The 26,178-nt window shown below is 47.8% G+C and overlaps 2 protein-coding genes across 5 annotated transcripts in view; both read left to right on the top strand.

Moving 5' to 3' along the window:
* Positions 1-15,032, top strand: part of magi3a (membrane associated guanylate kinase, WW and PDZ domain containing 3a) — a 111,587-nt gene extending 96,555 nt beyond the window's left edge. For 3 of the 4 annotated variants that reach the window (XM_086158896.1, XM_086158899.1, XM_086158898.1), the window contains 10 exons: positions 1,085-1,340; positions 2,409-2,503; positions 4,583-4,775; positions 5,511-5,717; positions 5,798-5,983; positions 6,092-6,185; positions 8,023-8,074; positions 8,222-8,359; positions 10,733-10,871; positions 12,124-15,032. In XM_086158896.1, coding sequence (XP_086015022.1) covers positions 1,085-1,340; positions 2,409-2,503; positions 4,583-4,775; positions 5,511-5,717; positions 5,798-5,983; positions 6,092-6,185; positions 8,023-8,074; positions 8,222-8,359; positions 10,733-10,871; positions 12,124-13,049 — 2,286 coding nt within the window. In that variant the 3' untranslated portion in view covers positions 13,050-15,032. Of the gene's footprint in view, positions 1-1,084; positions 1,341-2,408; positions 2,504-4,582; positions 4,776-5,510; positions 5,718-5,797; positions 5,984-6,091; positions 6,186-8,022; positions 8,075-8,221; positions 8,360-10,732; positions 10,872-11,162; positions 11,256-12,123 lie in introns of all 4 variants that reach the window. The other variant, XM_086158897.1, reaches the window with a different exon arrangement.
* A 1,640-nt stretch (positions 15,033-16,672) lies between these two features.
* Positions 16,673-24,634, top strand: rsbn1 (round spermatid basic protein 1). The gene is made up of 7 exons (XM_086158891.1): positions 16,673-17,328; positions 18,374-19,041; positions 20,914-21,051; positions 21,860-22,002; positions 22,093-22,260; positions 22,347-22,455; positions 22,991-24,634. Exons 1-7 carry the CDS (start codon positions 16,740-16,742, stop codon positions 23,537-23,539), a joined length of 2,364 nt encoding a protein of 787 aa, XP_086015017.1. The 5' UTR covers positions 16,673-16,739; the 3' UTR covers positions 23,540-24,634.
* The last annotated feature ends 1,544 nt before the right edge of the window (positions 24,635-26,178 follow it).

Here is a 26,178-nt window from a genome sequence, read left to right as displayed (position 1 = left end):
TTTTTTATATTTTTCCCCTCATCCAAACAGTTATTTAACAGCAGCCAACAGAAATGATTTAGCAGAGGATTTTAAAGTGTGTGTGTGTGTGTGTGGTGCTGCATCACTTACAACAGCCTGGTTGTTATTTCTGGAGCTGCGTGTGTGTGTGTTTGCGTGCGCATGTGTGTGTGTGTGCGCGTGTCTTTGTGTATATGTACATCTGCCTGCTTCTGGCAAACTGCACCTGAACACCATTGAGAGAGAGTGTGTGTGTGTGTGTGTGTGTGTGTGAGTTTTTTTAAGATGATACGCCATATTCGAAAGCTCCTTCCTGTATCACCCCCCCCCCACACACACACACACACACACACACACACACACACACTTCATGCTGCTGCTCTTAAAATAGTGAGATGCTGCAACAGGCTTACTCATACCAGTTTTTTCCTTTTTTCATGGATGTGGTTGCACTCCTTTAGTTTCAGGCTGGTAATTCCGGAAGGTGAAGCCGCCGCCGCCGCTGCGCCCAAAATACATCTCCACCCATCGGCAACGTTTCCACCTTCAGCACACGTGTGCGCACACGTGTGTGTGTGTATATGTGTGTGTATGTGTGTGTGTCTCATGGTGTACAATTGCACTCCTCACACCCTGGGGACTGCAAATTGAATGGAAAAGTTATTCGAAGTGACATGTAGAACCTCTTACCAATTTAATCCCGTTAGTTTAAATCTGTTTATACTTTTTTTCTCCCTCCGCTGGCTACGCTGGGGAATCCGTCCTCGTCAAAAACGTGACATCAAGTTTTCACAGTTCCTCCAGCGTCATATTCTCCCACCGTTGCATTAGTGGCTAAACCTAAAACCAGAGTTTGAAATCCAGCACTGAAATGGGACTACCAGAAAAAAGAGACTTTTTTTTTGTTCTGGATCTTTATCAGGAGTAAAAGGATATTTCTGCTTTTCTGTGTGTGTGTGAGTGTGTGAGATCGGGATCACTACGGTGGAAAGGTCACACCAAGACGTCGCGGCATTCGAAACTAAAACAAAAACCTTCATCTTTGGTTTGTTTGACGTCATGGTCATTGTCGTCATGGTTGCAGTGCACGGCGCCCCAGTCCCAGCCCGCCGCCCAACCCCCCCAGCAGGTGGTGCACCCATGCCCGCCGCCGCCGGTGGCGTCGACGACGACCACGCAGCCCCACCGACAGGAGATGGTCAACAGCACGGAGACGCTCGCTCACGCCGAGGCCGCGCCCAACCCGGTCCCCTACCCCGCCGCTGGCCTGCGCTCTTCCTCGCCCAAACCGGACGCATCTGAACTCTACCTCAAGTCCAGAGCCTTGTTGGACAGCCAGCGTATGTGCACGCTTTCAAATACTGGACTCTTTAAGTTCTGCACCCCTTACACACTGACCTCTCTAAGTACGGTGAAACCTTGATTTGCATCAACTTGAGTTTTCCAAGCTACGATTATCATTTTTTTTTCCTTATGATATGAGCTGAGATCTGAAGTGGCTTTTCAAAACAGTTAAAAGTAGCCCAGCGAAAATCAGGGGAAAACATGAAAGAGGCGTCCGTGTTGTAGACTTGTCCGTGAAGAGATGGAGAAGTTGTTGTCGGTAAGATACCGTGACCGAGAGCATCATCTGTGAGAAGGCATCACGCATTTTCGGGGATTTTGTGCAGCAGATGGCGGGAAGATCGGCAGACAAGGGATCGGAAGAGTAATTCGAAGCCGATCGGAAACGGTTCGATCATTTTAATAAGAGGACCGGCAATTCAATGCGTCGCTAAATTAAGTTTAGCGATAAAGTGTAGCATAGCGTGCAAGTTACATTTAGCGGTACGTCGTAGAGTTACGAGTTGTGCCGTGGAATGAATCAAACTTGTAAGTCAAGGTATTACTGTACTGCATTTCTATCAAGCGTCTAAATGTGCTTTTTCTTTTTATATCGTTTAAAGTTGGTTTTGTTTTTCCTCCTGACACTTTGACTCATGCATGTAAATCAAGCAGCTTTCACCCCCAGCCACCGTACACCCCCTACCCCCCGAACTTCCTGTGCCCAGAGCACCCCGCTGCTGTGCAAAATGAGATTGTACCCCTTAGAAGAACTAAAAAAAAATCACTCCAGTTTACGATTCAATCCCATCTTGTGGAGAATAACCACGACCCGCCGAAGAAGACACCAGTTTCATTTTACGTCACGCCGTGCTCATTTTACAGCGTCGAAACACCTTGGGGCGAATAGACTATAAAACCCTAGAAGAGAAAACTTTTCCAACGTCTGTTGCATTTTCCGCTCTAAAGCACCTTAAACTGCTCTTGCGTTAAAATGCCTGGTGAATACTAGACAGTAATATTACATCATATAAATATTATAACATACATTTTAACCGGTATGCTTATCGCCTCTTCCCTTCCAGCTCCGAATACGAAGGACCTGGACGTGTTCATAAAACGGAGCCAGGAGTCGGGCTTCGGCTTCAGGGTCCTGGGAGGCGAGGGCCCCGATCAGCCGGTAGGTGCTGGGTCCGAACTCGGGTTCCGACCGGAGGGAACAGGCTTGCGGGAAAAAGTCTTGTTTGGACTACTGCAACTCCCTCCTTGCCGGTGCTCCAGCGGTGACCATCAGGCCTCTGGAGCTTATTCAGAAAGCGGCAGCCCGCCTGGTGTTCAACTGTCCCAAATTCTCCCACACAACTCCCCTTCTTATGTCCCTTCACTGGCTCCCGGTAGCCGTCCGCATCAAGTTCAAGTCCCAGGTGTTCGCCTACCGGGTGGTGAACGGGACAGTCCCGTCCTATCTCCAGGATAGCCAATCGAACCGGTCTCGGCTCTTGTCTCTCTTGGCTCTTCACTGATGGAACGAGCTCCCGAAAAAGATCAGAACAGCGGGGTCGCCGCCCATCTTTCGCCCTGAGCTGGAAACATACCTCTTCACCAAGCACTACCCTACTTAACCCCCAACCCCCCAGCCAAAAAAAAAAGTGAAGAAATGAATGTATGCATGTATATGGTTCTGAGATGGCTATTTGGTTGAGTGGCCACTTCTGACTTCCGATTACTGGTACGTCGGCTCTCGGGTGACTGAATTGCACTCCTTGTTGGTCGCTTTGGACAAAAGCGTCTGCCAAATGACTGTAATGTGATGTAAAGGCAAATGCATATTTGGAACTGTGGTTTCGAGCGTCATGTGCTGTTTGTGGCTAGGCAAGGGGTATCGTGGCGGTGTGAGGAAATAAAAACGGTTCAGACGACCCAGCTGATCCGGAGACCCAATAAGATCCCCTCGACTCAGCGCTGAAAAGGGGGCAGCGATAAATACTATAATGACCTCAGTAACAAACACCAATGGAACTCAAGGGTGCTCTTTGATGCTGTGACTCAGACATCGGGGACAAACCCACGCCTGTAATTGAGCCATCAATTGTGTGAGTGAGTGAGTGTGTGTGAGTGTGTTTGTGCCGGTACGTGACTATTCTGTTGATAGTGTACGTGCCCAACTTCCCTAAAAGAATAAGCAAGCATGCAATGCTTTTCTCAAAAAGATTCGCGCTCACTGCGAAAGTGTTAAGAAAAAAAAAATTGTCACCAGATGTAACAGTCGGTTGTTTTTAGTCGGAGGAAAGTGCGGGTCAGAGCACCAGACTGCGTTCACTCGGGCTGAGATAATCCCCTTGGAGCCACTGACTGTGGTAAAAACTCCTGTTGGATCCATCTGGGTCTTTGGTTTTTATCACATCTTACAAGAAGGTCATTCTGTGGAAGGACATATTGAAAGATTTTTCAATTCTATGCAACTCTGTTGCAGTGTGGTGTTACACAGGGCCCCTTTTTTATTCCCATGTTATTGTGTATAAAAAAAAAAAGAATCAATCAAATTTGTATAAATGGACGCATCAGAGATTATCGCGGAAGGTCCAAATTCGTCACTTACCAGGTATTTCCCGATTTGGTTACCTGTGAACAAACTTCACTCACCGTGGCAAAAAAACGGTTGTGATTTATGACTGATGACCGTTAAATTCCAGATGGGACCCTTTTGAGGCCGAAAACAACCTGAGACCTCTTGAGTTCATGTTTTGTAATTATTTTTTACGGATGTGCTGTACCACAGTGCCCTAAAGCAATATCCAAAACGCTAGCGCCTTGTTCATGCTTTTCTACTATATCGTTCCACTCTGTCCTGAGTATCAGAATCAAGAAGTGAAGAGTTGGGCATTCGCACAATGGACGCTGCAACGCGTCCCGCAGCTAGCGGTTAGCCACTTGTTAACACTTTATGGTAACTGTTCCCGATTCATGTAGTGTTTTCACAATAGATAGCATTAGCGCCACACCATTGGACGCAGAGCTTCCATGCAAGGCGCTAACTAGGCCATCAGAAGCAACTTGGGATTTGTTTTCTTGCCCAAGAATACTTCGAAGTGCGGACAGGAGTCGGGAATCGAACCCCCGGCCGTCCAATTGGAAAGCTCAACTCACATACAGCCTCCCCAACTTTTCTTTGTCAACCCAAATTTTTGGTGTCATAAGTGTACTTTTCCGGTTTATTTGTAAATTAAGGGACCGCTTTGCTTCCGTTGGTTTTCACCAGGTCTACATTGGCGCCATCGTCCCGCTGGGCGCTGCCGAGAGGGACGGGCGGCTGCGGGCCGGCGACGAGCTGCTGTGCATCGACGGCGTGCCGGTGAAGGGCAAGTCGCACAAGCAGGTGCTGGAGCTGATGACCAACGCCGCTCGCAACGGCCAGGTCATGCTAACAGTCCGCAGGAAACTGACGCACGCAGGTTCGGCCACTTCCTCGCCTCTTATTCGATACCTCCGAGTTTATGCTGATGTATCCGAGTCGGCGATGTTCAGAGAAAATTGAGTTTGGGGGGAAATATTTCTTAAAGTTTTGAAAAAGTGGAATCTGGGGAGAAGATTCCCGAAGCCGTTGTTTCATGCGCGCCTCTCCGCCGAGGCTGATTTGCATCTCAAAGGATGTCTTTTAAGAAAAGAACATGCTGAGGTTTCTCCTTTTCATCGGCGGCAGCCCCTCTCTGCATTCAGGCTTGTTTACCCCCACCCACCCCCTACAAATAACCACTCCGTGAATGGTGCAAGTACTTTTAGAAATTACTTACAACGGGCTTTTGATCACATCGCAGAAATTAAGCATCAATCACGTCGGCTGGGAGTGAGGAGGAGGAGGAGGGGAGCTTTCAAAGCAAGGGTTTAGAGAGATTCCCCAACGCCCGGCTGATGGAAATGGGGACTCAGCAAAACAAAGGTGCGGCGAGGGAGCGAGGTAGATAAGCTTGTTTTACGGAGAACAAGTTGTAAGCAGCTTTCATCTCTGCCGGAGATGGAGCGGTATTGTATTTCATGCGTGCGGTAAATGCGGCGATAAGGCCGCCGAGCCTGTAGATTATTTACGGAAGGATCCCGGGAATCCGAGGGAGCGTTTGTTAATGGATTACGGTTTATGTCGGCCGTCGCAAAGGCGTAATCCCGACGCGCGATCTCTCGTTTCGCATCAGACGGCGGCCCGGAGGAGAACGGCGGCCAGCAGCCGCCTCAGCAGGTGGCGCCCGTCACGCTTAGCGGCTCCCCGAAGACGCCCCGCTCCGAAGCGCCGAGGCCAGTCCCGTCCCGTCCGGAGGCTTTCGAAGTCACCCTGCAGCGCCGAGACAACGAGGGCTTCGGCTTCGTCATCCTCACCTCCAAGAACAAGCCCCCGCCCGGCGGTGAGCGTCCGCTCCGGTTTCATCCGTTTACCCTTCTGGTGGGAACCGGCGTTCGACCCTCTGATCTTGTCGGCTCTCAGTTATACCTCACAAGATCGGCCGCATCATCGAGGGCAGCCCGACGGACCGCCTGGGTCAGATGAAGGTGGGCGACCGCATTTCCGCCGTCAACGGCCAGTCCATCATGGAGCTCTCGCACAACGACATTGTCCAGCTCATCAAAGAGGCCGGCAACTCTGTCACCCTCACCGTGGTGCCCGAGGACGGTAGGTGTGGGTGTATCGTGGCGGGATGGGAGGAGTGGCACTTTTGGAGCGGCGTTGTCGGAGCGGCGCCGTCACGCTATTGCGTTTGTGCGAATTGTGATCTTGCAGACAGCGCTCCGCCATCCGGAACCAACTCGGCCAAGCAGAGTCCGTCGGCGCAGCACAGAGCCGTGGGCCAGCAGCCTCCCGGCTACTCAGACAGGTGCGTGTGGACACGAACACGTACACCGGCGCAGAGACAAAGCCAATTGCCAAAATTCCGCTGTAAATTGGACCGATCCTCTGCAAAGCTGGGTTCTCTGCACGGTACGGTCCGCCGCGCGGCCCATTAGCCGCTGCTCTCTCCTTGTTAGCCGGGGAGGCGGAGAAATGGGGGGTGGGGATTAAAAGAGAGTCGAGCTTTTTCTTTGATCTGGCGCTCTCTTTTTTTTTTTAAGATTACCTGTGTCGGACTTTTTAATCCACTGCTGAAGCAGCACTCTTCTCCCCTCACCCCCCCTTACTGTAGTCCTTTAACTCCATCCATGCCTTTGCTGCCCCTCCACCCGTCTAATCTTGCGCGTGTCGGTCCGAGCCAGATACGAGGCGAGGTCGCCTGTAAGGCGCGTGAACTCGGCGGCTTCGAGCCCCCGCCTCCTCCCCCCGGGCGGCGTATCGGGGCGGCTCGCTCTCCCGCACAGGCCTTGTAATGAGCGTCGGAAAGCCAAGAGCGCATTCAACGTTTTTTTTTTTTTTTTTTTTTTATCCGTGGCTGAGCTGCAGAAGTCGGCTTGACGCTTTGAGGGATTTGAGTCGACCGCCGTGGAGCGCCGTGGGGCTGGTGGGGCGGGAGGTGGGGGGGTTCAAGCCTGCTCGTGATGGGCGAAGAATCGAGACGGATCATGTGACCTGGCCGGGTCGATGTCATCAGATGATCGAGAACAGAGTGGCGTTGACTGAAAATGTAAATCTACTACGTTTGCTGGTCTCTTGAAGAAATAGCGTTATTATTGTCACGTCTAACATTATCATACAGTCTGACCTGGTCGTGATCCGATTGGTCCACTGGTCATGTGTTTAGCAGAAGCCATATTTTACCCTTAGCATTATTATCATTAGCATTATTTTGTTGTTGTTGTAGTTGTTTTAAGCAAATCGTCCAACAAAATTGTATATTTTACAAACGCTCAGCTGGCCATCTCCTGCACCTGAACGCAACGTGTTAAAATGTCAACCGCCGTATCTGGCGGTTTGGCTCATATCCTCTGATTTTGACGAATCTTCTACGAGCTAATGCTTAGTTAACATCAATCCCCAAAATCACCAAGCTGAACCCACTCCTCGATGGAGGAGACGTTGAATTCAAACTCAAGAACACATTGCAAGTGTTTTATATCACACACACACACACACACACACACACACACACACACACACACACACAGACTCTGCTCCAACTGAATATATTCAAGCCTGCTCTGGAACTAAACTAAGCGAAACTTTTTGCTTATTAATCGTAAAAGGCGTCAAGAAGCAAGTGAAAAGCATGGTTTAATTTAGATTAGGGATTAGGATTATTTTATTTGCGGTGAATGGGAGTCCCCGTAAGTATAACAGCGCCAACTAGGATGTTGAGGTGTGCAGCAATGTCTGCCTGTGTGTGTGTGTGTGTATGTGTGTGTGTGTGTGTGTGTTGGTGCTGAATCTCCCCCCCCAAAAAATGTAAATTTTTCTCCCAAATATTCCCCTCCGTCAGCCATTTTTCTAATATCAACTTTTGCTGAAAGCTGCTTCTTGTTCCTGAAAATGAGAAGAGCCCAGCGCCTTCCGTCTGGCTTCCTGCGTGCAAAGCCTATACCCCGATATAACTGAAGTTATTATCAACTAGTAATTAACAAGCTATGCAACCATTTGATTATTTTGAGTCATTTTAGTTATAAAGCAGCCACCAATAGTTTACTTTTCGGTTTTCCCGCCCACCCCCTTTGCCACTGCAGTAACACATATATTTGTTTTTTGAATGTATTTAGTCATTCCAACCTGTGGTTCCTCCGGCACAGGAACGGCGAACCGAGAGAAACGGGAACGCTCATAACATCGGGGCCGAAGCAGGTGAGACCGCCGCCGCCGCCACCACTGCCGTGTTCCTCATCTCTGTTGGTGTTATCAAATGGGAGGTTGGAGCAGACCACCCCCGCCCAGCGTGTGCCGTGTCACTTCCTTCCCCGTCACTTAGCTTAGGCCTGTGTTTCCGCGCAGGGCTGCTTCGTGGTGGAGCTGGAGCGCAGCCAGAGGGGTTTCGGCTTCAGCCTGCGAGGGGGGAAAGAGTACAACATGGGTCTGTTCATCCTACGCCTGGCCGAGGACGGTCCCGCTCTCAAAGACGGCAGGATACACGTGAGTCTTCGGCCAAAATGCGCCACCCTCAATACCTGACAATGTTAATACCGTAAATTCCGGACTATAGAGTGCACCTTTATATAGGCCGCGCCTGCTCATTTTTAAAAGAAAAAATAGATTAAATATAAATCAGCCATACTTGTCTATAAGACAAGTGTCCCGTTGAAACATGTGATATAAACACAGCAAGTTGTTATTAAGATTATATGGAAAACCTTTCATTAAGTATATGACGGTAACATCTACAACTACCAGTACCGTATTTTCCGCACTATAAGGCGCACCTAAAAGCCTTTAATTTTCTCAAAAAACGACAGTGCGCCTTATAATCCGATGCGCCTTATATATGGATCAATATTGGTTAATTATGGCTACCATAGTCAGGGGGTGTCACAATAAAGGGGAATTCCAAACTCAGGGTGATCAGTCACGCAATAGAACGCGGAAATAGAGCAGCGGCGAGAGAATTCAACTTTAATGAATCAATTGTACGGAAGTGGGGGAAGCGGCAGGATGACCTGCGCCGAGTAAAGAAGACTAAACAGAGTTTCCTAGGAAACAAAGCAAGACGGCCACAGTTGGTGGACAAACTTGAACAGTGGGTTGCTGAACAGAGAGCGGCAAGTAGAGGCGTCTCTACAGTCGCTATTCGAATGAAAGCAACAGTGTTAGCTAGCGACATGAACGTCAATGAATTTAGAGGCGGTCCTTCTTGGTGCTTTTGTTTCATGAAATGCTTTGAACTGTGACAAATGCAGTTGGAAATGTATTGTTTCCAGCGAAGGCGGCGCAAATTTCGGTAAAAGCTCCCAATACGTACGGTACTGTACTGTGAATGCACTAACTTGTTTTGGGATTGGACGGAGTTGTCAGAACGTTGGTTTGTATTCTATTAATAAAGTTTGACTGACTGACTTATCTGACTGTTTTGTTGACGTTCCCTTTAGCGCAGCTCTATCTAGTGGATGCATAACACAACCCCAGCCCCTACTGTAGCTTCTATTCTATGCGCCTTATAATGTGGTGCGCCCTATGTATGAAAACTGTTTTAAAACAGGCCATTAATTGAAGGTGCGCCTTATAATCCGGTGCGCCTTATAGTGCGGAAAATACGGTCCGTAACACAAAAGGCTTTTTTACCTGAACAGATGTGCAGCAGACTGATCAATTTCGGAATGCATTTCTGCGTGTCTTTTTCATGATTGGGGCGTATGCAAAAAGTGCAAAATGGCTGATCTGAAGAATTATCATAAATGCGAATGGGTTTGCCGAAACAGTTTGTCCACTGTGATGGTGTTGGAAGAAGGACGTTCCCCTAATTACCCGATTAAAAAAAACAACATAAATTAGCCGCATCGTTGTAAAAGCTGCAGTTCTCAAAAAGGTAGCGGCTTGTAGTTACGGTGTTAGTTAGCTGAGTGCATCAGGGATCAGCTCTGAGACCCCTTTTTGTTTGACAGAATCTCCATGGACTGTGATGCTTTGCAGATGATAATCTGATCTATAGAGAGAGAAGGTTGTATTGTAGTTTGTTCGAAAATTTGAAGATTAGGGCGATCTTCTAACATTTAAATAAATCTATGTTAAGATATTTTTGTCGCTCTTGCTGCACGCGCCAGCAAAAGGGTGACATCACACAGAGAGGATGGCACTTTTGGTTTGCTGCTGGTGGATAAATCAGGGTTTTTTTTTGGTTTCTTTTTTCATAAATGTAAGAACGACTCAAATAGAGAGTATTCTGCTGAAAAGTAACCTTCGACTCAATGTCTTTTTTTTTAGTGTTCAGAAGGTTTTCTTTGCATGCCGATATGTAGTTTAGTGTTCTATGCGGGTCATTGATTTAAAAAAAATGCAACACACATTTTGTTTTTACATAGCATAAAGGCAAAAAAAATTACATTATATGCCGGGTCAAAAGGGTTCTGTGGCTCCTGTTGCTTTCTTTACTATGGGGAAACGGGTCCGCGTGGCTCTTTGAGTGGTAAAGGTTGCCGACCCCTGGACTAGAGGAAGACCAGAGAGGAGGTTTATGGATTGGTAGAAAGAAGACATGATGTTAGTTGAGAAGAGGATGGAAGGGAGGATGGGATCCATCCTGGAGGAAGTAGCTTAAAGAGAAGATGACAAAGTATGAATGAAACCTGGAAATTATAACCGGACAAAGCTGGTAAACACCAGGGAAGGTCTAGATTAGGAGGATCAATAAGGATGTTTGTTTTGTTAGCCCTTAGCCGTTAGCTTTCGCGTCCCCAACGGCTCATCCGGATTAAGATATCAGGTTCCCGATCTGCTATCCTCGCCGAGGCAAGATGGACGGTCCATTGATTTCTCTTCTCGCGTCTTGAAAAATAATAAATGTCCACGCTGCAGGTCGGCGACCAGATCGTGGAGATCAACGGCGAGGCCACGCAGGGCATCACGCACACCCGCGCCATCGAGCTGATCCAAGCCGGTGGCAACAAGGTCCACCTGCTGCTCCGAGCCGGCCAGGGTTTGGTCCCGGATCACTGTGAGTGACGAACCGGGGAGCGGACGCCGCTGTCGCTGCGCACACACACACACACACACACACACACACACACACACACACACACACGCACAATGATATGCTTGACGTCCTGCTGCGTCTCTGTAGCCTCATGCATGTTTCACCAGCTCCCCCCCTCTCCGCTCCTGTCCCGCCGTCCTGCTCTCGCCACCTCACATCCTGACCATTGCGTCTCCTGTTTTTCCCCGGTGGCTTTGTCCGTCCTCCACGTGGGCACGGCTCTCTATCTCTGTTTCTCTCTTCCTCCTATAGGTCTGAACTCTTCTTCCACCCTGTGCTTCTACATGAAACCAGAGCATCACTAAAGGCCTCACTGCTTTTCTTGGTCTGTCCATAATAACTTTGGTAAACCTCCTTTTTTTTTTTTTTTCCAAATCCTGACTCGATGGCGACTCGGGCGACATGTCATTCTGGAATTTAGAGTCGTTTTCAACCCGGTTTGGGAGGCGGGGGGGGGGGGGGGGGGGGCTTCACCAAAGCAGTGAGTCCTAGAAGAACAAACAGACCTGCAGGAGCACCGCTGAGGGGCTGGGGAGGGAGTTGATTTTTAGGGGTTTCAGCCCCCCCAAAAATACTCTGATGCTACTGAACACACACCTTATCCTGGGCATGATGCCTGGAGGGGGAACCTCAATGGTCAATGACCATACGGGTAAATCAGGGAGGATCAGGTTGAAAGGATCCGTGTGTGTTCACTAGCATTGGCCATTTTTTTTTCCTTTTAGTCCCTGGACGAAAGGGAAAAAAAGAATAAGCAGCAAAAAACGAAAAATCAAATTCGGATGAATTTCTACGAGCTTTGGCTCCTAGAAATCCAGAAGCTCATTTCTGCACCACCGAGTCCATCGCTCTTCTGTCTCTGGTTTTCTGCTGTGCACACACACACACATACACGCACACACACATACACACAGTTACATGCACACACACCGACTGTCTGCTCTCAGTCACAGCTGTGCGATTCTTATCGGCTCACGGTGGGGTGGGAGGGTGGGAGATGAAAAATCAAGCGTGGGTGGTGATGATGGCCGTGTCATCAGCTGATGGAGTAGATTTCAAACCTCTTTAGAGTGCTGTTACCGGCTCTGTGGGGAATCTTTTGTTTTTGCGGAAATCGGTGTAGTTAGAAGTTAAAGTGCTAGCTCTACTTTAGCGCTCAGCTAATAGCTTCTCCGCCCCGCTGGTCTCTTACCCCTGGCTGCTTGCTCCTCAGGTTCTAAGGACAAAGTAACCATTCCAACCTCCAGCTTTCCCAGGCTTTCCGTAAGCGACGGCCAGCCGACGCCAGCCTCTCCCCCCTCCGGCTCCCTCTCCGCCTCCGAGACGTCCAACCCCACGCCCGCAGTTGCCGCCCCCGACGGGGACGGCGGGTCCCCTGGCGCGGGGAAGGAGTTAGCGCGGCAGGCTAGCAGGTCCAGAGGGCAGCAGCTCTCTCACGGCCACCCCAAACGCACCACCAGCCCGGCGACGCAGAACAGAAGAGCCGGCGCCAAGGCGGCGGCGGAGGCGCGGGCGGATTCGGCGGAGCGCTCGCACAGCCCACGCAAATCAGGGGAGTGCCACGGCGGGTCCTCGGAGGACATGAGCAGGGACAGGAAGGCCAAAGGGCAGCGGGACCAGCAGCGCTCGTCCAGCCCCAGGAAGGGCTCCAGAAAGGAGAACGCGGAGGAGCCGCACAGCCCCCGGCGCCCGGCCGGCCAGCAGCCCGGCGCCCGCCCCGGAGATGAGAAGGAGCGCAGACACAAGGAGGAGGAGGCGTCCCGCTGGCAAGAGAAAGGGGCGGCAGAGACCGCGGAGAGGGTCCGGGGGAGCGGCGAGCACCACAAGAAGAGCAAACGGGCCGAGCAGGAGGCGGCGGGGCAAAGACCCCACGCCCACAGGGAGAGAGCGGGGTCGGACGCCGACGGCGGCACGCTGAGCCGGAGGAGCCCGAGAGAAAGGGGCGACCAGGACCACCGGGAGACCAAGCACCAGGAGGCCAGCAGGAGAGACCCCAGGGGCTCCAGCAGCAGCGTGCAGGACCCCGGCTGCAACGGGGCGGCCGCCGGCAAGAAGACGCCCATCACCCCCGGCCCCTGGAAGGTCCCCAGCTCCACCAAGATCCAGTCTCAGGTGGACGCGGCCTATGAAGGAATCTAAACACCCCTCCCCATCCCTCACATCCCCATGACCCTCCATGATGCCTCACAGAAAGCTGAGCCAATGAACCGGTAGAATGGAAGGATTTACTTTCTCCGTGTGACCGGTGACGTCACTTGTTTTTTTTTTGTTTCCCCCCACTCACACACACCAACACACCCTCCTCGGCGGGGCGGCATCAAGCTGCTGACACCGGCTTTTGTACGGCAATCCACCAGACAGGCGGTTCATCTCGCACCGAATCCCAGACTCGGGCTGATAAGCAGAAGCTGCTCTCGCGTTGTGTTCACTCACTGAACCAAGCGTGGGTAATTAGACGAACCGCTCCGTCTCGCTCCTCCACCGTGATGAAGGATTTTCTTGTCACTCTGAAGGCACCTCCATTCAATCACACTGACTGATTGGCTCTCCGGACGTCTTTTAACGGCCGAGCCTGATCACTTTCTGTCCTAATCTCCCACGGGAAAGAAAAGAGGAGTTTCTTGTAGTTCACGTTCAGATTTATGAGGCCGGCGCGCGACTGCTCTTTTTTTTTTTTTTCTTATTTTAACCCCCCCCTTTCTTTTTTTCCTCCTCTCTTAACACGCATGCGTGCGACTGCAACTCCCATCCCCTCCACCCCATTTTACATGACCGGGTGATGGACGGACTTCCCTGAGCTCTCCAAAAGCGGACCGGAAACTCGTGCTTTCTGTCGTCCAGATGTTTGTCACATGTGTGTTAATGATTTTGAAGAAAAGAAAAAAAAACAGCATAATGTAATTTATTGAAAAAAACAACAAATATCATACGTGTAAACAGTTTCGTCTCTCTGGACGCGTGGACTTCACAGGTAGACGACGGGATGCGCGTTTTGCTCCCACCGTCAGATTCATGTTGTCTACTGTTAGCAGCTGTGTGTTTTTAGGTCCTCCTGCTTTGTGTGTGTGTGTGTGTGCGTGTGTGTGTGCGTGTGTGTGCGTGTGCGTGCGGCCTATATATTTTAGCGATCACTGTAGCATCGACTCGATATACTTAATCAGAACAGAAGCATTATTTAAAGAAATACACTTATATCGACACCTAATTTAGAAAAACGATTAACAGAACTTGATTGTAAAGATGTGAAATCTCCAGCCTTTGGCCAATTCAGACTCTCGAAGAGAAGCTTGTATTTTTGCCGTCATAAACAAAGGCATGCATAAACATATCCTTACTTCCACATTATATTTTTCGATCTTTTATTTTTCTGTTTCGAGGGAGGAGGGAGGGTACACACGCACACACAGGCGCGAACCATAAAAATCCCGAACAAAATTATATTTCTACTTTATTAGCCATGAAGGAAATAACGTGCGTCTCATTTTTGTGAGAAAAAATTAAAATTAATAAAAAAAATAAAAAAAGAAAGAGAAAGAAACTCTCCAGAAAATCCAGTTCAATTATAAACAAGTTGGGCAAATAGTGATAAAAAAAAGATGGAATTATAAATTTAAAAAGATGAAGATGAGCTCTGAGGAACTGTTTTCTTTGGAGTGTGGCGACATCTAGTGGTTGAAGCACTGTAACTACAACACAAGCCGTGCTGCTCGTTGAAGGATGCAAACAGTTCGTGTGATCGATCAATCAATCAATCAATCAGCTAATTTATTGACCGCGCTGTTATGTCGATACGATTGATTATTGTTTTACTGACTGTTCATTCCATGACCATGTATGATACTGTGGCCTTGCTTCGCTCCAACTCATCAGAGAAAAGTTAGTTTGGACGTAACGGTAGTTGTAAATGTTTATAAAATTGTACAGCACCTGTATTAAAAAAAAAAAAAAAAAAGAAAATAATGCCTTCATGCAGGAAAAGAAAAATAGAAGAATCCTCTGTAAATGGTGTCATTATTTTTTTAAGGGAGATGAGAGGAAAAACTATAAGCTGGGTGAAAAAAAAAAGAAATTATGTCATGGCGTTCTGTTCATGCACTGATAAATAAAGGTTTACTGAATAAATATGGCCGACGTATCTTTTTCTTTTACTCGCCTTCATCAGACTTCCCCCTTGCAGTAAAAACAAATCGTGTTTGTTATCACCTTCACTTGTTTATCTCTCGTGGCTTTTACACTGTTTACGCAGTAATGATGAGTAACTAAGTATATTTACTCAAGCAGCATGCTTGAGTGTAATTTGAAGGTACTTGTAATGACTGTTACCGTTTAGTAGTATTTTATCCTACCAGTGCTTTTCAGTGGGAAATGTTCTGTTTTTATATTCCACCATTATTTGTTTGATAACATATATTTTTCTTCATATGACACACCCTTCAACATGAAGCCTAATTAAGCTCGTACATTTACTAGTAATCTGCCCAAATTATCCAAAATATGTTCGAAACAACATAAAAATGTATGCTGATGAAATTTAGATATATAATATTTAAGTCTCTTCAGGTACATTTTGCAAATGAGTTTAAAGTGCAGCATTTCTGCTTTTGTTGTGCGCCAAGAAAGAGTAAATAGAGGTGACATATGTTAAAAAGCTGTAGTTGGGCAATAAATATTTGTGTATTGTCTATAGTTGCGTGTGTGAACCCCGTCTCTCACCCAATGTCAGCAGGGATAGGCCCCAGTACCCCAAAGCTGACTGCAGGAACAGGGGTACAGAGGATGAATTAATGAATGAATATTTGTATATAAATATAAATCAAAAGTTACATTACATGTTTTCTTAACAAAGAAGTTAAGACTTCTCCTTCAGTGGTTTTATGTAGGTGGGCTTGAAGTCCTGCTTAAGATCATTGATGTTGACTGAGTCTCCACTTGTGACATCCAAGCTCACCCTATCTGATGTCACGTGCAGCACTTTTTGCCTATGTGACATCATAACATCTAAGGGGCGAGGGGCAACACCTTACCTTATGTACAGCTGTATCTTCTCCCTTTTTTTTACAATTCAATCCATCCATCCATCCATCTGTTGTCCAGCGCTTATCCTACTCAGGGTTGCAGGGGTTGCTGGAGACCATCCCAGCTGGAAAAAGATGAGGGGTAAACCCTGGACCGGTCGCCAGCCAATCACAAGGTTGCATAAATAGATAACCATTCACACTCTTATTTGCATCTGGGCAATTTTCGCCAATTTTATTTTCATTAACCCTACCGCAGGTTTTCACACTGAGAGAGGAAACCCTGAGGAAACCCACACAGACATGGGGAGAACTCCAAACGTGATATTTACAATCTCTCAAATAAATCAATCTGTGATTTATAACACAAATAATCAAATAATTAACAGTCAAGTCAATTAACAAGTCAAGAAAATATGCAGGATCCCGCTTACAAAAACTAAATAAGAAATTAAATCACATGTCACAAAAGTTCGTCAGCGGGTGTTCTTATTTCATTTCATATTTATTTTTCTTCATTGAAATCAATATAATTAATGCGTAAGAGTGAAAACGCGGGGGGGGCGGGGGAGGATGCACCATTACGTCATCCGTTCGGGAGTGCGTGCGTGCGGGGCTGCACGCAGTCAGTGCGGCATCGAACTACAAGTCCCGCTCGACTGAGAACTACACTACCCGGCGTTCCTGAGTTCACGCAGGCGCAACGGACACATAACAAACGGGCCAACGTTAAAACTAACGGCAGGACTACAAGTATTTGGCGGACGTGCGCAGTGGAGACCTCGAGCCCTTTAAATGTGCGGTACGTGCAAAGATGGCAGCTCAAGTCGACGTGCTCCGGACGAAGGCAGCGGAGGAAAAGATGAGGGAAAACTACGAGAGGTTCCTCCTAGAGAGGAAGAAAAAGAAGAAGAGGGACCTGTCGGTGGAGGGTGAGAAGCGGGAGCGGCTGGAGAAGGAGGCGAAGAAAGTGAAGCTCCATCACCATCATCACCACCACCACCACCCGGAGCCCCGGAGTAACCACCCGCCTCAGCCGCAACAAAACCCGCCTCAGCCTCGCAACTTCGCTGCGTCTAACCACGTCCTTCAGAATTACCACCGGCACGGACACCCGCACCAAAACCACGGCGGCCCTAAGAGGAACCTGCCGCCTCCCCCGCCCCAAACGCCGTCGCTGCCGCCACCACCACCAACAGCCCCCCCGCCGCCGCGGAAGGTGCCGGAGCCGCAGCAGCGGCAGAAGAAGCGCTGTCCGGTTCCGGAGCCCGCCGCGCTCTTCACGTTCACCCCGCTGAAAGTGGCCGCAGCCAAGCCGCGGGATGACAAAGACGCCAAAATAAAGCCGAAGAAGGAAAACGCCGAGGCGAACGTGAAACTCACTGAGCCCAAGAAAAAGAAAGGTGAGTTTATGGCCCTTTTTCAAATGTATATTCAATCATTTTTGTGAAACTACCGTTTCCCCACGCGCCCACAAGCAGGAGTATCCCTCCGCCGCATGATTGACGTTAAAGTCAAAGAAAGTAGAATCCTGTGGCCGGTTCGGAGCCCCATGGACGTGTTCGGGCACTGGTTAGCCCGGCAGATGTTCAGGGGGCGGAACAGGTGTTTTCAATGAACTGCGACGTGTCTGTAAACGATGTGAGCAGGAAAGCAGCTGCTGTTTGTGATTATCTCAAAACGACGGAGGGAATTGGACGTTAAAATAAAATACTTTAGAGGACTGGATGGCTATCTTGCAAGATAAACTGATCCATCCTTTCCGTGAATATTTCGCCTCAAGTATTTCATCTTGTTGGTTTGGATGTCAACTTGTCGAGGTGTGTTTACCCACATATACGAATATTTACACAACGGAGTTATTAAAACAAGATCGCCGCTAGAACAGCTGCAATTATAGGCGTTTAAATGTTGCTATACTAATTGATTTCAGCGTAGAATACTTGTAACCTGCTGCTTTACATACACACCCGGGACGGAGCTGCCAGGTTTTGCTGTTTAGTTGCAAATTAAAAATTATTCAGACGTTAAAATCCATCCATGTCTTAGTTGGACTTTGGATTGTGATTCAAAAAACAACTTGTACGAGAGAACCCCAAAGTGACATTGTATCCGACATTCAACTTTCATTCGACATATATTCAAGGTGAACACCGAACAATGCCAAGGGAATGTGGATTTAAGAATCTAATCCTATATTTCATGAATAAAATTACTGATCCTTTCCTGTTGGCTGTTAAAATCAAATATTCATTCAGTCATTCATCCCCTATACCACCTACATCACCATTACCTATATACTCTCAGCGTCGGGGGCCGGCCAAAGCCTATCCCTGTCCAACTGTTATATCAAACGTGTGTATATAAAGATATATTAGAATGTTTTCAATCACACCTAGATGTGTTGTGGATTCTCCTCCTGACCCGCTCTTTTCCTGGTGTCCGCAGAGATGAGGCCCCACAATGAGAACGTCAAGTCTCTTACACTGGAGGAATATATCCTGAAGAAGAAAAAGAAAAAGAAGCAGCATCGTGAGGACGAGCGCAGTGCCAAGAAGGTACGACACATGAACAACAAAGCAGTTCAAACAGTATGTTCAGGGCAGGGGGTGGATCTTACTCTGCCCATTCGCTCTGATTCTTCTATGTCTGGCAGCGTGAAGCACCAAAGCGCATGCCAGCGGGGCAGGGACTCTGCCGACAACCGCCGGCCCTACCTCCATGCTCACAAACTCGGACACGCCCCCTTTCTCTCCCACCAAGACCACTACATCCGCAGCTCCTGCCTCCAGACAGGCACCTGCTACGAGCGCTTCATTCACGAGGAAAGGCAGGCGAACGGCGGCGCGTCTGTTCTGCACGCCTACGCCGACGAGCTGGCCTGCCTGAGCCCGGCTGAGATGGAGTGCTTTGCCCAGGAGTTTCTGGAGCTGGCCTTCGCAGAGGAGCCGAAAGGAGCGGCCGGCTACGCTCTGGCCGTAGTGCACAGCGCCGCGGCATATCTTCCTGACTTCCTGGACTATTTTGCCTTCAACTTCCCCAACACGCCAGTCAAAATGGAGATACTGGGCAAGAAAGACATTGAGACCACTACCATTGCTAACTTTCATACTCAGGTATGTGAAAAACCTAGTGGACACTCACACCAGAAGTAGAAAAGGTAGCTTTTATCGCTTGGCGTATCGAGTTATTTATCCATCCACAATGTTTTAGAGGTTGGATGTTTGTTGGTTTCCATCATAGAGACACCATCTTAGATGCAGTCCATGGCAAATGGCTTGTTGTGCCCAAAACGACAACAAAAAACATATGAACGTGTAGAATCTGTTGTTTCACTAAATTAGAACCCTGGGTGTTTTCTGTTGGAAGTGCTCACAAACAGCCCTGTTCTTTGTCACATACTTTAGTAAATGCTTTCTTTTAGCAAATGCTTCTTTCTGCCTGGGTCACTTCCGAGTCGAGATCCACTGCCGTGTAATTCCATGATGTGCTTTTTTCAAATTCCGTAGTTTTACCGGTGCTAGAGTTTACAGCACTATGAGAACGAGGCTAATTTTGCTCTGTTTTAGCAGATGGTTTCTGTTTTAGCCTGAATGTCATGTCCTCACATGAGGATTTCACTTCCGAGAGTGAGGTCATCTGAGCTTGACTTCTGCGGAGGGTTTGCTGAAACTGGAGCATGAGCACTTTAAGCTCAAGCCACTCGCATTGAGTATCATTTAAACTTCAATGTAGGTTCCTGGTTCGATTCCGACAGGCGGCCATTCTGTGTTGAGTCTCCATGTTCTCCTTGTGTATGTGAGGGGTTCACCGGTTTCCTCCCACAGTCCAAAAAACATGCAGTAAGTTCATTGGAGACCCTACATTGCCAGGTGTGTGAATGAGAGGGTAAATGGTTTTATGTCTTTGTATGACGTGTGAACGAGAGGGTGAGCAGTCGCCTGTCTCTATATGCGGAGCTGTGACTGGCGACCGGTCGAGGGTGATCCCCGCCTCTTGCCCACTGACAGCTGGGATAGGTGCCAGCTCCCCTGTGACCTCCAGTACAGGATTAGCAATATTGATAAAGAATTAATGTATGATAAACTCCAGTCTTGTGTATAATCTTGTTTTTAAATTGAAGAGGAAGTGGTTTCATAGTTCAAGATTTTCTGAAGTGTATTGGAAAAAGTCACCTTTTTCTCAGGCTTCCTGCGTCCCTGCTCTGTTAGAGTCATTGGGGAATCTTCCATTTCCTTGTGAGTTTGGAAATTATTTCAAAACAATACTGTTGAACAACAGCCTCCAACGGAAGTTAGTGGGTGAAATAGGTTGAGAACGATTAACTAAGAATCTCCGTTACCAAAAAAAAAAGGGGGAGTAAAACGTTTCCCCATGCGAGTGGGTGTTTGAGGTTTGAGTCAATGAGGATTATGTCACAAAAAACACTGATGTGTCTTTACCATGGAATGTGATTTATGTAAGGGAAGAAAGCAAAAGCATTTTCCAGCAGATGTAGCTTGAATGTGAAAATTGATTGTTTTTTTGTCAGGAGCTTTTTTCTGCAGAGGGGATGGCAGGCCCAATTCTCTGGACAACTGTAACACCATGAAATCAAAAGTAGTCATATTTGCCACCCGTGCAGGAGCCCTACTGTATTGCATTGGTTAACTGGAAGACATTGATGCATCAAGGTCCTAGTGTTCCCAGCTGGATACATCCAAATCATTAAATTTTCAGGTTAGCACTCAGCATGAGTGAGTTTTAATTCTAAATGTCAATTGTAATTTTTAATTTAATTTTAGTCTTTCAATCTGGGATTCTTGGATCTGCTTCAGCATCTCCATATTGTGTGATGTTGACTGTTTTCGCCACAGTCAGAGGGCAGAAAGCTAACCGGCATTAGCCAGAATGGTGTGTCAGACGTTCATAACACAAAATGCAACATCCTCAGAGTTTTGAAGTTTTGTGTGTTTGAATGCAGATAGTTACATGAGCCTCTCCCTCAGGTGAACCGCACTTACTGCTCGGGAACGTACCGGGCCGGACCCATGAGGCAGATCAGCCTGGTCGGAGCCGTGGACGAAGAGGTTGGAGATTATTTCCCCGAGTTCCTGGACATGCTGGAGGAGTCCCCTTTCCTCAAGGTCCTTCTTATATTTCCATTTTAAAACTTCACAATAGGGGGAAAACAAATGGTTAATCTCATACACACACAGTTGTGTGTTTCTATAATTCTGCTTTAAAAGATCTGCTGCAAATAGAATTAAAAATTAAAGTGATCTCAAGTTCTGCATGAGGTCAGAGGGTCCGAAAAAATTGTCAGGAATGCAGTTTAAGACCGTGGAAATCTATGATGAACAAAAGACGTCCAAACCAGAGAGATCAGCCATTCTGTATCAGATTTCATTCATTCATTCATTCATTTGTTCATTCACTCAGGTGCTGCTCATCTTGTAATCTTGTACACAAAGTTGCGGTGGGGCTTGAGGCAATCCCTGATGACCTTGGCCGGGACTGGTCACCTGTCAATCACAGGGCCACATTGAGGGGCATCCAACCGTTCACCCTTTCGTTCACACCTAATTGTTTAGATTTTAAGAATCCTCCCACAAGTTTCATCTTCTATATGTGATGATATTTAAATAGGATTGTCCACAGGTGTGAATGAGAGTGAATGGTTGGATGCATTGTGATGCAGCCCTGTAATTGACAGGTGAGGTGTCCAAGCTTTAAACCCCGCCTTTCGGCAGCTGAATTGGCTTCAGCCCCATCATGACCCTGAGTGCAGGAGAGGCAGGATGGACAAAGAATGAATGAATTAACCCCCCCCCCCGCTATGTTATTGGTGGGTGGCAGTGAGGAGCTCCAGGCCAATTTATGGCCGCCCGAGTTGAGAGGTTCATCAGCCTCAGCGGCTCAATGAAAGCTCTGAAAGCCCCTCAATCTCCGCAGATGACCCTGCCGTGGGGAAGCCTCTCCAGCCTGAAGCTAGACTGCCGCTCCCAGAGCGACGACGGGCCCATCATGTGGGTGCGGCCGGGGGAACAAATGGTTCCCACCGCTGACATGCCCAAGTCTCCATTCAAGCGCCGCAGGTATCAGGAAAATGCAAGAGCTGCATTGTTTTGTGCAGCCCCCCCCCCCCCCCCCCAAGCCTGTCTAACCTTCATATCCTCCTGTTCAAGGTCCATGAACGAGATCAAGAATCTGCACTACCTGCCCCGGGCGAGCGAACCCAGGGAGGTTCTGTTCGAGGACCGGACGAAGGCCCACGCTGACCACGTCGGGCAGAGTTTTGACTGGCAGAGCACAGCGGCCGTCGGTGTGCTGAAGGCCGTCCACTTCGGAGAGTGGTGAGCACCCACCGGGACACTTTGGTGTCTGCAGCGGCTCGAGGTTCAGAGAAGTAACTTCATCCTCACTTTCTTCTCCCCTGCAGGAATAATCGACCTCGGATAACCAAAGACGTGGTGTGTTTCCACGCCGGTGACTTCAATGATGTCGTCCAGAGGCTGCAGCTGGATCTCTACGAGCCGCCGGTGTCTCAGGTTGGTGCACCACTCATTACCGTCTGCGCCGCTGCTGAAATCCAAACGGAAAAAAACAAACTTTTGAATATTATGGTTTACAACCGCAAAGTGCAGGTTCAGAGTCAGTTTTCTTATCAGATTTTCTCCATCGGCTTGTGATCGTTTGTTTGCTCCTGCAACTTTCACGCAAAGTCGGAAGGAGTTTAAGGAGGTAGTAGAAATCCAGCAAATGCTAAACTCCTGAATCAGCACTGTGTCGTGATGCCGCTTCCACTTCGGTTCAAATAAACGGCGGTTCTATGGGATTATTTTTGAATTTATCGAGCGGTTTTGCTCAGGTGACCTCAGATGGTTGGATCGACCCTTTTGTCTCTGGCAGCCATGTTTTAGAGTCCTCTCCTGTTTCGTCATACACTGAGCAGCCTCGGTGAAACGTGTTCAGTGGACGAGGACCAATATGAGCTCGGTCCTCGCCTCTGCTCGTCTGTGCATGCTCGTCTGTGCACGTGCGTCTCGGCCTTTAAATCCAGGACACCTGTCAATCTCTGTGCAGTGTGTCCAGTGGGTGGATGACGCTAAACTCAACCAGCTGAGGAGGGAGGGCATCCGCTACATCCGAGCGCAGCTCTGCGACGACGACATTTACTTCATCCCCAGGAACGTCATCCATCAGTTTAAGACGGTGTCAGCCGTCTGCAGCCTGGCGTGGCACATCCGCCTCAAGCAGTACCACACGGCAGGCGCGGAGGATGAGGGGAAGGGGGAAGTGGAGATGCAGAGGCCCGGCGAGACGAGCCTCGCGTCCGGACGAGTGGCGCTCCCCTCCCCCGCTCGGCCTGACACCTCGGCGACCCCTTGCGTGCAGCCACAGGTGGACATCCAGGGCGGGGTGGCAAAGACAGAAGAGCTAGAGCTCCAGAGGCCGGCCACGCCCCCGAAGGAGCCGCAGCCGGCGCCGCCACAACCAACCAAATCTTCCCACCCGCCCCCGCCCTACAAGAACTCCCACATTTTCCTCGCCAAAGTCCATCCGGGCTGCGGCCCTCCAGACAAACCCGCCTTCACCCCGGCCCTGAGCCACGTCGTCAGGTTCCCCAAGTGACGCTGAAGAGCCGCATCCCCTCGTCCTCCTGGACGGCAGGGGCTCTGTCAGAGGTCTCCTCGGGGCCGCCGTGCTTTCCTTCTCCAGCCAAAGGGACTGTCTCCTGCAGAACAAGGACGGGAAGAATCCGAAAGCTGTACATTTCTCTTTATTGGTCAGACACGAAGACGCTACTGTCTGATTTAGATGGAATGGGCCACTGGTCTTTGCTCCAGAGATTTCTTTTAACCTCCAAACTATTATTCTTATTTATTTCAATTTCTCAGGCGAGGTCATAATTGTGAGGTGTGGTTTGACCCTCTCATTTGTTAGAATCACTTGGCTTGCATATATATTTTTTTTTCTTCTAATTTAAAATCAAGCTCGGGAGAATGTCGGCCGCCGGTACCGAATCCGTCACCCCGTCTGCCCGCAGAAATCTATGTTTTAAAAGAACAGACGATATAAAGCTATCAAAACAAGCACTTGGAGCTGCTTCTCGCCCCTGTCAGCTTAATGAGTTGCAGATGGTGCAGTTATTTAAACACAGTTTTATGATGTGCCCTCCCGCCCATTTTTATTATTGTTGATACTGTTTTTTTTATGTTATTTATTTTCTTACAACAAATCAGCGGCGGTCGCTGAAGATGAAACATGTCCAAATGCTTCAAGAATCCTGTGTTGCTCTTAGCAATAAACTAGGTCTTCAGGTAGTCAGGGTCTGGTCGATCAGCAGAATCATCCTACACTTTTCCGTTTTTATCTTCTTTCCTGTGTGTAAATGTCCAGGACCACTCTTAGTTTAATTTAAATGTTTCCCCTCCTGGTTGCAACGACACCCAGCGGAATCCATGAAATATCGTCTTTACTCATGTGGCCTGAATTATTTATTTTGTCTTTTCAAAAAAATATATTTGCTTTCACTAATTTCAAAACAAGACACCATTTATATGTATATATGAAATGATATATATGAAAAATTCATGATATCGGCAAAAAAATACTTAAGTTTGGTCTCTTTGAAATTAATGAAGAAAAAAATTGAAAATAGGTATAAATTCAGTAAAAAGATTGAGTTTGCAAAAAAGAAGGGAAAAATTATCCAAAAACTAAAAATCAGCAAGAAACAACCGATACTAAATAATCAACTGGAAATGATCTGCAGCTGTCATCAGGGGGCGCTGTGTATGTGCCCGCGCTGTTCAGAAGTGCTTTTCGTTCTCTAGGTCCAGCCCGTCCTTCACATCCTGCCCCTACATTGGTGCATTAGTAGAATTTAAGATAACAGGAGTGAGCATATTATTTTATTTTTTTGTAATTTATAAGAATGTGCTTTTATAATCATTTCTTTGAATGTGGATGTGATCTGCAAATAAGTACTGCTCCACGCTGGTGACGCAGTGCCATGTACTCCAGCTCCTGGTGGAAAAGGTTAATGTCTAGTTCTCCTGTGATGCTTTGTGCCGCCGCGTTCGTTTGTACAGAAAACTCGGGAGGATGAGATCAGACTAGCATCCGCTGCCGGCCTAGTGCTGCAAAACACAGTGAAAGTGAAACAGACCTCTATTTTTTATTAATAAATAATTTTGTGTGTAACCAAGGTTTGCAGTATGTTCTTTCTCCCTGTGACAGTGAATTCTAAACAAAAATAACAGATGGTTCAGAAGTGGCGGAGGGACATCAAGAAATATTCCAGGAATATTTATCAATTCTACTTAAAATGAAGCCTGTTTTTAGCTGTAATTTTCAAGTATAAAAATAGTCATTACATTTGCATGTTTTACCAATCTCATGAATCCCAATCCTAGTCAAAAATTATTTTTCAGATGTCGTGTAACACGGTTAAAGGATTGGGAGAATATCAGGCCAAAGAGAACAAGTCAAACTTGTAAAAGTACCCAAAAAGTTGCATACTGATAAGAGTGAACCAACTTTCATGATTTCACACAAGCTAAACAAGAACCACCTGCTCGGTTCTTGGAAGAGAGCCCTGACTGTTAGCGCTCCTCAGCCTTCACATGTTATGTTTACGTCCATTATGTCCAACGACGCCATTATTTGTCATATGCAATGCCTTCTTGGTCGGTGATGTAAATCTGTCGCTCTGTGTCCCTAAAACTTATCTTGCTCTTGGGTTCCTGTTCTAACTGTGGCAACTGAAGGCGCTAACTCAGGCTGGTAGTTGCCATGCTGTTCTGCTGGGATATAAACAGCTCGCTCCCGGTTGAACGCAATCTACTTTTTGGTTGGATTTTACTCTCTCAAGTATATATTATATATAATCTGGAACGCAGTACAGTACTCTATATAAGACTATGTTCAATCCCCATTTATACCATGGACAGCTGCTGCCAGAAAGCAGAGCTCTCTTCAGGAAACGCTCTCTCTCTCTCTTCTCTGTGTGAGTGATATTTCGGCCTGCCAGTTTCTCCTCATCTATCCCTTCCCCCTCACCCTCAAGTGTTACTTTGATTGACATCTTCATTGTCGCCCAGCTTTTGAAAAACGTCAGGCTGGGATGGGCAGCGACCATTTGACGTCCTTACCCAGGATGTATTGCACCATCAACAACAGTGGCGCAGAGTGAAATTGCCTTGAAATATGTGTATTTTAGGGATCACGTTTTTATACCCGAAACAAAAAAAAATCTAAAATCCTTT

Source organism: Fistularia commersonii, chromosome 14 (assembly GCF_037954325.1).
Source record: "Fistularia commersonii isolate RoL2024-O1a breed Wild chromosome 14, RoL_Fcom_v1.0, whole genome shotgun sequence".
In the NCBI taxonomy this organism is placed as follows: domain Eukaryota; kingdom Metazoa; phylum Chordata; class Actinopteri; order Syngnathiformes; family Fistulariidae; genus Fistularia; species Fistularia commersonii.
The sequence above is the reverse complement of the archived record's forward strand: the minus strand, read 5'-3'. Positions and strand labels throughout refer to the sequence as shown.